The sequence below is a fragment of the Pongo abelii genome, chromosome 2 (genome assembly GCF_028885655.2).
Source record: "Pongo abelii isolate AG06213 chromosome 2, NHGRI_mPonAbe1-v2.0_pri, whole genome shotgun sequence".
NCBI lineage: Eukaryota > Metazoa > Chordata > Mammalia > Primates > Hominidae > Pongo > Pongo abelii.
Window position 1 is genome coordinate 87,821,890 of NC_085928.1, and position 14,041 is coordinate 87,835,930.

Below are 14,041 nucleotides of genomic sequence, written 5' to 3' on the forward strand. Positions count from 1 at the left end.
GGCTGGTCTCGAATTCCTGACCTCAGGTGATCCGCCCGCCTTGGCCTCCCAAACTGCTGGGATTACAGGCGTGAGCCACCACTCCCGGCCGAGGGTGCACCTTTGAGACTAAGTTTCTGCAGCACACATTCATTTTGGTAATCAAGGACATATTGCTGGATTTAGGAAGTGAAAAACAAATCAGGAGCAGATGCTCCAGGCTGTTCGAGGAGGAAGGGGACCACGCCTAATGAAATAACCAAGGATGTCCCAGTCAGGAAGAAATGTGTTAAGTTTTAAACTTGTGTCTTCGCTCTTGGAAGGCACCTGGAAAACCGGCGCGGGTTTGCTTCTAACCTGCAGTCCTGCTTGCAGCCTGAGAAGGACGTAAAAAGCCTTGGGGCGAGACAGCTCCAAAACGGGGGCGTTACCCTCTTAACTTTCTCTCCCCTTCTTGACGCAGAGGGCATGTCTTCACGCCTCCTTTCCCCAGCCCGCGTTCCCGTTCTCCAACAACAACCGGCGTGTCTCCTTTAAGAGGCGGGGGCCGTCCCTCCCTTTCTCCTCCCAGTCTCCCGCCCTTCACACCTTGGGTGGGAAAAGAGTGTGGGGGCGGGGTAGCCGGTGAGGCGGGAGGGGCGGGATCACAGCGAGCGTTCCAATGGCCCTCGAGGCTGGCCACGGTGGACTCCGGCAGCCAATGAGCAGCAGGCGGGGAGGCGTGGCGGGGCGCTGTTGCAAAGCCTCCAACGTGGGCCAGCAGGCGGCCGCGGGGTGCGGAGCCTAGGGGGTGTGTGCGGGCTAGCGGCCGGGGGCGGGGCTTGGGGGACCGGCCGGGGCTGGGCCGCTGGGAGGCCAGCAGCAAGCGGCTGATTGTTCGGCCGCGAGGTCGGCGGGACTCTTGCTGCGCGGCGGAGTCGTGCGGAACCCGAAGCCGCGCGCGCGCGCGCGCTCTCTGCCCGCGGCGTGGGGACAGCGAGGCGCATTGGGGCTTCCCAGCGCGGGGCCGGCCGCGCCGTCCAGCCCGAGGTCTACGGCTTTGCGCTCCGAGCCCAGAGGAAGATGCCTGCCGGCACCGAGCTCGGGCTGCGGGGCTGAACGCCTGCCTTCCAGGCGCAGCGGCAGCACTGCCCTCGGTTGGTGTCGGTAGCGGCACTCGGCGTGCCCCGGGCGGACGAGGAGCGCAGGCTGGGTACACCTTGCCCGAATCGGCGGAGTTCGCAGCTAGCGCGGGCGGGCCGGCCGGCCCGGATGGGCGCGGGGTTTGCGGACCCCGCCGGGTGCTGCGGAGCGGCCCGGGCACCGGGGGCCCGCTGAGTGCCGGAGCCGCGGCCGCAGAGAGAACTTGGGGCGGGGGCCATGCCCCGGCGCGGAGTCTAGAGCCGAGCGGAGCGCCCCGCGGGCCCGCGCGCGTCTGCGGCCGTTCGGGTCCTCACAGTCCCCGCGCCCGGAGTTCGCAGCGCGCTCCAGACAAGATGGCGCGGCCGGTCCGGGGAGTGCTCGGGGCCCCGCGCCTCTCGCCTTGCCTTCTTCTTCCCTGGCTGCTGCTGCTTCGGCTGGAGCCGGCGACCCCCGCGGCCGGCCCGCGGGCGCCCTGCGCGGCCGCCTGCACTTGCGCTGGGGACTCGCTGGACTGCGGTGGGCGCGGGCTGGCGGCGTTGCCCGGGGACCTGCCTTCCTGGACGCGGAGCCTGTGAGTGCCGCCCTTTCCGCCCTCTCTGCGCCTCGGGGCTCTGTCACTTGGGGTCGGGGCGACGGGGGTTCGTACTCAGGGAGGGGGTGCGGACGGGGTTGTGTGTGTGGAGTTGTGCGTGCTTGTGCGTGCTGGAAGACTGTCAGGTTGGAGTGGCGGAGGGGAGATCCTGCGTGGAGTTCCGGAGGAGTAGGCGTGCGAGAGAGCCTGGAGGAGAAGAGCGTGCCTCGTGGGGTCTGGAGACGAGCGAGCGTGGGTCGTAGAGGTTTGGGGGTTAGCCAGCACGCGTCATGCGGGCCATCTGGGGGTTAGTGAGTGGGAGTCTGGAGCTGAATGTGTTTGCGGGTGGGTGGGTGGGTGGGAAACGTCTGGAGCAGAGTGTGAAGTCTGTGTGGGGGTATGTGGGTGTGTTTCCTTTTCCTCTCCCGTGATCCAACTATTTGGTGTCTGAGCTCCTTGGTCTTCCAGTAGGTGATGAATGAAGGTGACTGTTGGCTCCAGTCTTTCGTTTACATTATTTATTAGTTGATAGTGTGTGTAGCCGTCTCCTGATCCCCGAAAACCGTGGTGGCCTGAGATGCCTCTCTGTGCGGGGCAGAAGGCAGTCTTCCCCGGAGGACCCCTGAGTTAGAGGGCTTTGACAGTTCCTGGCGACATGTGAGTGCCGGGAGTTTGTCCTTTTCCGCCTGGTTGGCATTTTACGGAACTGTGTTCCAGACCCTTCCTGTGTGTTCCCTGGGGCCCCATTGGGCTTGGTGATCCAGTGGGATGGGGCCCACCCTCAAGACTGGGGCCCACCCTCAAGACTCTCTCCTCCATAAATGGTGCAAATGAGTTTTGGAGTAGTGCTGCTTCAGGAGAGGGTGCCAGGGGCTTGGCTGGTTTAAGCAGTTTGTTTCACCCGAAGGAGGTTCTTTTCTGTGTTGTCAGGATGTGGGCTTATTAGGACTTAGTGGGACACTTCTTACTGGAGATTTGGCAGGAAAAAAAGGCATTAGACTTCTGTAAACATGGTAGAATAGAATAGTCTTCTTTTACTTCTAACAAATCTGGTCCATGAGTCAAATCCCGTTCAGTTATCGGTAATTAGCATCTCTGTAGAACCATTAGTACCTTTCCAGAAAAGGCCTAGCTTAAATAGTCCGCATTTCGGTTGAATAATTGGACATTTTTCCTAGAACATAAGAAAGGCACAGCAGTAACCTCAGGCATGACTATGGCTGTTTTAAAAAGAGAAAACTGGTGTCGCAAGTTGTAACCAGCACCTGTGGCTTGATCGAAGAAAATGTGGCCTGTGTTCTGACTGCCGTGAAGGGAAGAAAAGTTAATTCCTTTTAAATGTAAAGATCCTGTACCTCTCAAAATGGGGCACGAATCTTTAACTTGGCCCCAGACACTGCTCCATGAACAAGTACTACAGAGTTCTGAAGACAACCAGGACCCTTTAGTTACAGTTAGGTTTTCAATATCTACTTCTTCTATGGAATTTACTGAGTTAGTGAAAATCAGTGGTCATAGGGTGGAGGCAGAGCTGTGTTAAGTACTGGGAGATAGAGCCCAGTATTGTCCTTAGATAGTATCTTATTTAGTCTGGGGTATTGTGATTTTTCCCTTACATACGGTAGTTTGTTTGTTTTTTTTTTAATAGAATCATGTGGGCAAAATCAGATTAACTTCTTAAGTGTTCACCTGTTGGAAGAGTGACTCCCAATGCCTTGTGTCAGTGGCATTGTGGGGAAGGCACTTAGTTCCACAGCAGTAACTTCCCAGAGAGGGCAGGGTGTCCTCTTATTTGCACTTTCCTATGGTCACAAGATCCACTTTGCCTTGCCCTTTAATTTTTGGAGCAAACATACTGATTATTTCTTTAGGCTTTCTGTTGCCTAGGAGTGACATTTCACATGGCATAAATACCTTCAAAATTGAAGTCCTTCTCTTTTACTTACACATTTGATGATCGAGAAATACCAAAGTGGGTATTTTGAGCATTAGTAGACTTTAGTATACTGATTATGGTGTTGACTGATTGGATTTTAAGATACGAGCAGCGTGATTTCTGGTTAGTATGTAGCAACACGGTATGCAGTACAAAATGGCTATCCTTTGAAAAATATTTGTGAAGTTTTCTTATTTCTGATTAAGGACAAATCAAGCAAATATGTTCTTTTTTTCTAGACTTCAGACTTCTGAATTTAAATTAGTCTCCATGAGTCTTATTCTGGAATTTCCATAAGAGTATTTATATGGTTTATATTCCTGGCTAAGATACAGCAAGACTTTAGGGGAGAAATTGTCTGTATATGATATAATGAAATATCTTGTAGTTTCACCAAGTTTACACACTGTAAGCCCCCGGTGTCTAGAAAATGCTTTGAGCTAGTTTATAAACCCATGAACTGGATTTACTGCAGCTAGTTCAAACAACTTCAGGCTGTGGGTTTGAGATAGCAGAGGACCTGTGGCTTTACGGGACCTTTTTTTTTTTTTTTTTTTTTTTTTTGGTAAACAGTGCGTCTAATGTGGAAGTTGCTTCTAGGCCTAATATAAGAAAAGTAAAACTTTTAAATAGTGAATATAAATGCAGTGTGAATAGAAGAAACAGAATGGATAATGATAATCGGTTCATTTCTGGGGCCTGAGGATAACTTTTCGGCACTAATAACTTATAGTTGTAGTAGTCAAGCCATAATTTGAGTCTCCCAGCCCATTACGTAGGTGAGATTGGCATGGTCCAACTAGCACATTCATAAATAGCACCAAGCCACTGCCAAGCCTTATTCCAACTTCCCAAAACCTGAGAAGAAGTTGAATTTCTTAGAACTCAGATATTTGCTTTCTTTGAAATTATTTTTGAGAGCATGGCTTCAGAAGCTATTTAAGAAGTATTAAATACAGTTTACCTTAGACTCTTACCTCTGCCATAAATTTGAGCAGTGTTTATTCACAAAATGTTGCTAGTTTAAATGTCCTGAGAGCTGAATGGTAGCCCATTGGGATTGGGATTAGGAAGGCAGGCCTAGAGGAAGAACAAACCCTGATTTTTGTTCTCAGTGTGGAGTGAAGATGACAGAGCATTCAAAAGCAAGGATATTCACAAAAGTGTATACCAAGTGTGGTTATCCTAAGCCACATTAAGATGAGTTTATTGATTTGGATCTCTTTGTACTATGTGTTTGCAATACCAAATCAGTTAGCTTAAATCTAACCTTGCCAGTTTTGGCAAAGAAGTGGTGCTTATGATTACATTAGAAAATAAACACCAACTGTGGTTGCCATTGTAGTTGGGAAGCAAAGAGGGCCTTTGTCTTTCAAATTTTACAGCTGTGCTGGAAGGCCCAGGTGTGCAGGGTGTTGTGAATTAAGGGTTTGGAAAATACTTTCCATCCTGTTTATGCAAATTAAATTTAAAGTGCAGATCACCAAATTGTTCTAGAACCTAAACTGAGATTCATGGTTTTTTTTTTTTAAGTAGATTGTTGTATGGATGGTCCTGAAATATTTCCTTCTCCATATCACTTAAACTCAACAGACTTTGAACATCTTCCGATTTGTGGGACAGGGAAGGGGTTGTTTGGAATAGGGAGCATTTTAAACACAGGTTAATTGTCAAGAATACAGTCTGAAAGGTGCAGGTGCTCTTAGAGTTTCAGGGAACTTTAGCTTGAGCTCAGAGTCCTTTTCTCTTGCAATAAGTGTCTTCCCTCTTGATGGGGGAGAACTTGTCTGTTGATAGCTCTCTGACAACTTTTTTTGAGTAAGGTGAGATTTCTGGCAAATAATATTGGTTGTCATGAGAAAAAGGCACACTGTTTAAGTCTTGCTGATATGAAATTGTGGCCGTAATATCTATTCTTTGAGTACTGCTAAAGTAGGAAGTGTCCAGAGATCCCCAGCGCCCCATGTAAATTAACTCTGTATTGGTACACAATGTCCCTCTTGCCTTTAGGACATGTCAGAACTGTTCCTGCCCCGCTTTTCAAGGGACTGTTTTAAAAAGTAGTGTGTTGTCTCTTTGCTTAATTATATTTGGTTACTAGATTTTACAGACTTTGGACTTGTGAACATATTATCAGCAGTAATTCTTGGAACCGTCTTCAGAAAGATGAAGAAACGTTAAGTGTAGTGTGATAAGAGCTGGTTCCTAGTGGATGTCCTCATGTCCCGTCTCCCAAGCTCTGCACCATTAGCCGAAAGCTTTCCTCCCTCCAGTGTTAATTACTTTGCCTGGGTTCTCCCTGCAGCTTCCTGAGTCCATTGGGACGGCCTCTGGCTGACCTTTCTCTCCCTCAGACACCATGATCACAATGAAAGGGCCTCTCCTGCTTCTGCAGGGGTGTCTCCTTGGTGCAAAGTCTTTTCAGCATCCTCTCTTTCAGGGTGGACAGGAATGCAGGAGAGAGCACTGGGGTTTTGTGTGACTTAACAATGCACCTGGCCCAGTGCTGTGCACCTGCTAAAGCCCTGAAGGTCTGTTAGATAGGAAGGCTGGGTGGAGGTTGTTTAAAATAGCCTATAGTTATTTAAAAAGTGGCATCCACAGGAGAGGGAAATCTAGAAGAGGGATTCATTGAATTGAAAGTTGTTACATGCAGTAAACGATGTTGGTTGTACCAGAGTCTTTCTTTCTTCTTTTCCTCGTTTGTTTAAAACATAAAAGGGATTCTTCTGACCTTACCCCATAGGTAGGAGGACTTTAAGTTTCACGAGCAAGCCTAACTTTCAATTCCTTTTGAATGAGCTATGTGACATTTACTCACTGGGTACGTTCCCCCTCGTCAGTGACTGCAATTTGAAACCCTGGGGGTCTTTTAAAAGCGAATAGAACTCTGGGCTGTGTTAATATTCAGAGCTGTTTACAATGGATGCAGTTTCAAAGGCTGATGGCATTGTCTTGAGACAGGAGGGAGGAGGGGTGGAGGAAAAATTCCCAGGCAGGGAAGGGCAAATATCTAAAAATCTCCAGTGTTTACCAGCCTGTGGGAAATTTAGGGACCGTTACTGTTATTTTTGATGACTTAAGCATGACACTGAGCCACTAGGGTTCATTGTGTCTACCTCATGGCTTCAGTTCTTGTATGTCAATTACGTGGTTATCTTCTGCTTTTGTTTCAAGTTAAAGTGTGGAAACTGGTAAGAAACTCAGATCTTATCTCCTCTGCAAAGGAATAGAGCACTTTGAAGACCAGCGGTTAACATTTTTATAATAGTTTACCTCTGGGACCTGCATTTATGTTTTGCTCAAAGAATTTGATATAGCTGCACAGTTTAGAAGAGCAGTCCTGACTGACCAATTAATTGTCCAATTATGACTAGGACTGAGAAGTTTTTTGCTGAAGTACTTGATACATGACCATTGTTATTAAGCAAAATGAATGGATCAATAAAGATTGCAGAAAAAATGTGCAGTTTATTGATGGTCTAATTTCTAATTGAAAGTTGGCAATTTGTGTCTCTTTTGTAGGGGGTGGTGGGTATGCTTGTGAACTTATACAAAGTCTTTTTGCTTTATATGTTCCTGTATTCTTATATTTTGTATAATTTGTTATCAATGGTTTTTACCCAAGTACTTTATGCATAGTCTTTTGAAACACAAGTTATAACTTCAATCTGTTCATAGAAGTCATTCAGTTTTTTAAGCTGTTTCTCCATTTCACTGGGTTTTATACTTTTCATTTCCTGCCTTTAGTTCTTTATATCTTCTAAATGGGCATTTGCTACCCAGCTGTCCCCTGGTCTCCATTTGGGTTATTGACTGGGGGAGAGAATGGGTGAGGGACAAAGCTTTCCTCACCTTTACTATGTTAAATATGCGGGGGCCCTTGCCCCTGGTGGTCACACCCACCTCACACTCTTCATTAAGGAGTGGTGGTGAAGGGGTTGAAAGTTAATTCTATGGTCCATCCCTGGCACCTCCAGTCTAGAGCTACATGTGTGATTTTGGGCAAACCTCTTCATGTCTAAAAAGACAGAAAAATGCTCTATCTTATAGAAGCTGTGAGGACAAAGTTAAATAATGCCTGTATTTAGCTAGGTTCCTCAACTTGGGTCCATCAACTTTATGATGATTCTGGAGCACAATTTGAAGGTTAAAGGCCTCAGTAGCTCCAATTTATTATCTTGTCTCACAGCTAGTCTCTCCAAGCCAGATTCCTTCCTTCCTTCTTCCCTTCCCCTTCCCTCCCCACCTCCCTTCCCTTCCCTCTTTCTCTTTCTCTCTCTCTCTCCTCTTTTTTTTCTTTCTTGCTCTTTCGTTTTCTTTTTCTTTCTTTTTCTCTTCTCTTTCTCTCCTCCTTTCTTTTCTTTCTTTCCCTCACTCCCTTCCTCCCTCCCTCCCTTCCTTCCTTCCTCCCTTCCTCTTTCTTCCTTTCTCTTTCTCTCGTTCTTTCTTTTCTTTCTTTCCTTTCTTTTCCTTTCTTCTCTTCTCTTTTCTTTGGACAGAGCCTCACTCTGTTGCCCAGGCTGGAGTGCAGTGGTGCAATCAAGACTCACTGCCGCCTCAGCCTCGTGGGCTCAAGCAATCCTCCCATCTCAGTTGTCTGAGTAGCTGAGACTACAAGGCGCATGCTACCACACCCAGCTTCCAAGCCAGATTGCTGGTGACAAAGGCTTTCCTGGGAAATGTTTACCTTTCTGCTATGAAGGAGTCTTTTGGGGTGGGAAGATGGCAGCCTTCTCCTGTGAGTTTTGGTGATATGTACGAAGCAGCCTTCTCCCATGGATTTTTGGTGATATGTATGAAGTGCCGCAAGTGAACCTCATGTACCCTTGGAAATCTTAGCCAAACAGGCAGGAAGCTATGAACAGTTGCAACAGATTATATAATTAGCAAAAATTATTGAGATATTTTATAAATCTATTCCAGTTGTACAAATAGTTATGTCTATTTAGCACTATCCTTTTGGAAGGGAGGCAGGTATGGGAAGGTGGCAGGGAGGTGAGAGGCCCTTAAACTAATCATTTTATCCTATTATTTCCCAGGGTTTCTTGAAACTGAACCCTACCAAAATGCAAGTAGCACCTCTCAGTCAATAGCTTGGAAAAATGCAGGTGTGCTCTTCCAAACAGGGTTAAGTTACAGACTTTAAGGCTGGCTGAATCCTCACTGTACCCACTTCTCTTTGGAAAACCTTGAGGGAGGAGGAGGAGGGAGGACAGGAGACAATTGTGGGGTTGTATGCAAAGAACATTTTTCATTTGTTTTGGTCTGTTTGGAATTGCATAGTAATTTTGTAGGGGACACAGGCGGGGAACACGGGGTCATTTGAGGAATCTGGCAAGGATGCCACCTGAAAAGCCGTTTACTGTTTGCTATCACTCCTTGTGCACCTGTACCTGAGTTCCTTCCCCAGTGAACAGCCATGATTCACAGCCTTGCCCACATGAACGGCCACGATTGTTTTCGTCTTTATTACTATTTAATCTAGCATAACCGGTAAGGCCCATTGTGCGAACAGCCAATCTGTTCATTTCTGCAAGTCCTAATAATACATTTTGGTTTCCTTATGAACCAGGATGCAGGTTCTAATTACTGCTTGTTCAGTTTGTTTTGGCAAAAGGTGACGTTTAGAGGGTTTAAGGAAAGCATGGCCTCTTTTTAAGTGTTTTGCATTGATTAGTTTTTGAACTTTTGTGGTCAAAAGTTCTAATCTCTGATCTTTTATGATCTGCATTCTCAAGATCTCACATTATTAGGAAGAAAATGAAGGAAATGAGTGAAGTCTCTCTTACAAGCAGAATTAACTGGACTTTGAGAAACACGGTGAACGTAATGCAGGGTTTTTCTTCTTTTTTTTTGGCTGATTAGAAAAAAAAACAACTCACAACTTTATTTTCTAAGACTCCTTTATGCAGCATTTAACAGCTTCCCCCTCCCTGTTTTGCTCCTTCCACCAATTTATAATTTGCCATTCAAATAATTTACTGCTTATCTTGGTCAAAGCATACATTGCACTGAAATTCTTTTCTTTCGGATTACCTACTTGATGATAGCCTGTTAAATACAATGAGAAAGATTAAACACTTCTGAACTGGAGGATAGATAATCTTGCTGTTGTTTCAAATCTTGTAGTTCCAGTGCTCTTTTGTTTGAAAGCATTTGTCTCTCAAGCATTAGCACTTTGGGCTGGATAACAAGAAATTAACAAGCTGGGCTCTGCTTAGAGAAAACTTACAACTGATTAGAAAGTAGGCTGTTGCAGATACAGCTGCTTTTTCTTGTGAGATGATCTGAAATACATAGCTTTTAGAAAAAAATTGAATTAAGGGAACAGTTGATACGCAGGCAGGTAGTTTAAATAAACTAACTCACTTCTGTTGCTCTGGAGTGTTTTTTCTTACCTTTTGAATATGGAGAAAGGTAAATATCTGCACAAGTGGACAGAATAATGTAATGAACTCTAGGTACCTGTCACCCACCTTCAACAATCATCAGCTGTCTTATTTGATCTATTTCCCATTATGCTTCTGCCCTTCCATGTTATTTATTTTTTTTGGAAATAAATCAAAGGCATATCATTTTATCTGCAAATGTATAGGTTTTTTTTTAAAATTAACAGCTTTATTGAGATATAATTTATATACCATACTATTTACTATAGGGTGGTTTTAAGAAATTGGAAGTTTTGAAAAAATTGACATTCATTTTAACTGTGTTTTTCCAAAGGGCGTTTTGGTAAGCTGTATATTTACAGAATTTTATTGGGCACATACTGTGTGCACCCTAGTTTATATGTTCTCAAAATACAGATTTTTTTTTTTCTTTTGTAGGAGGTGTTTAGCAAGCTATTTTGTGCTAGTCCTCTGCCAGAATGTGCAATTCTGGTTAACCTTCCACTTTCTCCACATAGCTCTTACTTGGGAGGTTTCTACCAAGCTATTAATTGTTGATTAAAATCCATTAGTGAACAAACATAATTAGAAATGGGATAGATCATTTAAAAAGTGATGTCTCAGATACTGTTGTTTAGTAGAGGGATAATTGGCCATTGGTTGTAGTTAAGTCATGAGTCTGAATTGAGTTAACTATTGTTTACTTTGTAAGGCCTGACCCTCCAGCTGTGGCTACTTGAGGCTGCTTTAAATAGAGTTAGAGGCACCCTGTAAGAAAAATCTTCAAAAAGCAAAGAACTAGGTTCCTGGAACCCTCTGTGCTTGATTTAAACTTCACACAGATTTGAAAATGTGTTCTCCAAGTAGCTGCTGAATGGTTTGTTGTATTTTATAAAAGTCCATAGTTTAATTTGTCCTCAGTCTGGTACTTTGTTGGTGAGGGGGCTTCTTTAGAATGGATTTTTTGCTAGCTGCAGCTTCATTTAGGAATCTGAATGGGAATTACTAGTCCTCCAAATTCCATTCATTTTATCCTAGTTTTTGGAATGACTTCCATCTCCTATCTGTGAAAATCAAATTCCAGGTAGATTATGGAGTGTTCAGTGACTTTAAAAGCTGTCCAGCATGGCCAGGTTAAACTGGTGGATCTATGAAGCTTAATTAAATTTATATGATAACTGATTAGACACCATTTACAGTGGGTTCTCTGTTTAGAAAAGTGGAAGCACACTCCAATGCATTTTTTTTTTAAATTATGGGGCAGAAAAGCTTAGTATTGAGAGATTCTATGAAATTAAGTGCTGTTTTGCAAATTGGGAGAACACCATTCTTTCATCTGGTTTTAGCAGTGTGGTGGTACCTTGACCCAGCATCATGCCTCCGTCTTAGTTTTCGTTTTATTTTTAATTAAGAAGAATTTTTCTCTGTCTGTGGTTTCCTCCCTCCACCTGGGCTGGTGTGAGTTTCTGGCACACAAGCTCCAAGTGCTTGCAAAACTTATAAACAGTCAGAAGAGCTCGTTGCTTCCAGGAAGTGGATTGTTGATGCAATGAAGTGATGGATGCAGAGGCTGCAGCTTGAAGGGAGCAGGGTTTCCTTCCATCTTGGAGGAGGGGAGATCCAGAAAACAAGCTGACATGCCCTCTAGTTATTAAGATCTGCCTCATCCCAAATTCCTCTGATTGTTTTCTCAGATTTGGAGTCTGTGTAGGACTGTTCGCTTTGGGTGGTTTGGCCTTATCCAGGGCTATGCTTTACCCAATAGAAAAATCAGAGACTCTTCTATGGAGATTTTTGGATTCTTTCACAAGGTCATTTGAAACAGTACTTAGAAATGAGTAAATTATATTCATTTCATTACTATCCTAAAATAAAGATTGGCTGACCTTATTATTGGGGGAAACTTTATGTGACGTTGTGGTGCTCAGAACGTCTTTCTGGACAGAAAGGAGACCACATTTTCATGGAGTTTCTTAAAGGGGTGCTTGACCAAAGAGGCATAAAAATGATTCACCTGAGAGGAAAAAATTAATTTTCTTAAAGTCATGAAAGTGAAGATGTGGTAGAATGGGAAACTGGCTCATGGCTGGGCCTCAGGAGACGTTGGGGTTTTGTCCCAGCTCTGCCACTGATTGGCAGCATAACCTTGGGCTAGTCACTTCATTTCCTGTCTGTAAAGGGATGTATAACTTCTAAGACTCCTCATTTTTAGGTTCATGATTCTATTCTAATTGAAGCAAAAAGGGAGTAAACTTACATTTCATTGGATGGTAAGAATTAAATTGATCTGTGTCTAGGATAGTTACTTAAACATTCTCTCTTTCTGTGTGTGTGTGTGAGAGAGACATACACACATACACACACACACACACACACACACACAAAGGGTCCCACTCTGTCACCCAGGTTGGAGTGCAGTGGCGCAATCATGGCTCACTACAGCCGTGACCTCCTAGGCTCAAGTGATCCTCCTACCTCAGTCTACTGAGTAGCTAGGGCTACAGGCATGTGCCACCACACCTGGCTAGTTTTTATTTTTTGTAAAGATGGGATCTTGCTATGTTGCCCAGACTGGTCTTGATCTCCTGGGCTCAAGCGATCCTCCTGCCTTGGCTTCCCAAAGTGCTGGGATTACAGATGTGAGCTACCATGCTAGGCCAATGTTTGCTACTTCTGAGTGAAATTCTCAGATGGATACCATAAGCAGCAAAGAGAAAAAAGGATATGTGCATGCAGAGTCTCAGTGAGGGACCTTTGTGAGCCTTTAGATATTGTTGAGGAGGAGTGAATACTCCACAAAGAAAGTGGTGCTTCCTTTCATTTTTACCTCCTTTTTCCCTCTGGCCCAAAGAAAACTGTGGAGCCTGGTGCAGATCCACTTTAGACCTTTGATTTAGGTTTTTAAGAACTTAGGTAAAAATTAAAAAAAAAAAACCAGGAAAATAAATTACAGGCGTATTTTCCCAAAGGGTCCTGTCTCAGGGCCACTGCAGGCAGCATCTTTCTCAGGCAGTCCTTCAGTGAATACCTGGCGATAAGTGAAGTTCTAAATGATGCTGAGAAACTGCCTTTAAGGACTGGATGGGCCACCTGTCACATTCTGTAGTCATGGCCACAGGAAGGGCAGCTACTCACTGCACTGCCTGTTCTTTCTGGGCCGGCTTGCCATCCCTTTTACCAGGGAGATCTTTCATGTATCCCTTTCAAGGTAGAAACTCAGCCAATTAACATGTACAGCCTAGTGGCTTCTTTTTTCTTTTTTGAGGCAGAGTCTCACTCTGTCGCCCAGGTTGGAGTGCAGTGGTGTGATCTCAGCTCACTGCAACCTCCGCCTTCCTGGCTCAAGTGATTCTCTTGCCTCAGCCTCCCAAATAGCTGGGATTACAGGCGCCTGCCACCAAGCCAGGCTAATTTTTTTTTTTTGTTTGTATTTTTAGTAGAGACAGGGTTTTACCATGTTGGCCAGGCTGGTTTCGAACTCATGACTGACCTCAAGTGATCCATCCACCTCACCCTCCCAAAGTGCTAGGATTACAGATGTGAGCCACCACGCCCGGCTGTGGCTTTTTCTAATTTTGAAGTCTGACTCTGTTTTTGGCCAAATTCATATTTACCCATCTACCTAGGTTTGCATTGGTTACCTCTTAGTTACACTGTTTTTGAAAATCTTGAAAATTATGACAGTAATTGGACTCCTTAAAATACTTTTCATGGAGAATATAGAAGCTTTTATTTTCTTTGTTCTGGATGTCCACTTTTCTTCCACGTGGAATTTGTTAGTGCCTTCAGTGGAAATTCTTGGGCTTTTCTTTTCCTTCCACTCATTCTTTATCATGTAAATTTTCATAAAACGAAACTTCCGGATTAAAATTTTTTTTTTATTTTTATTATTGTTTTCCGGAACAAATTCTTGGAATTTGGAGTTTTGTTTGGGGATACAACTAAAATGCAGTGAAGTTGGAGGAACAGTGGTTTGGAACTTCTTGACAGAAGTTTAACAACAATTAGGGACTACTTTAGGAATAGAGTGTCCAAAAAACT

At 44.6% G+C, this 14,041-nt stretch overlaps 1 protein-coding gene across 1 annotated transcript in view; it reads left to right on the forward strand.

Moving 5' to 3' along the window:
- Positions 1-833: 833 nt before the first annotated feature.
- The window catches only part of LRIG1 (leucine rich repeats and immunoglobulin like domains 1), a 121,958-nt gene continuing 108,750 nt past the window's right edge, over positions 834-14,041 (forward strand). Inside the window, exon 1 of the mRNA XM_024244385.3 lies at positions 834-1,672. Coding sequence (XP_024100153.2) covers positions 1,455-1,672 — 218 coding nt within the window. The 5' untranslated portion in view covers positions 834-1,454. The remainder of the gene's footprint in view (positions 1,673-14,041) is intronic.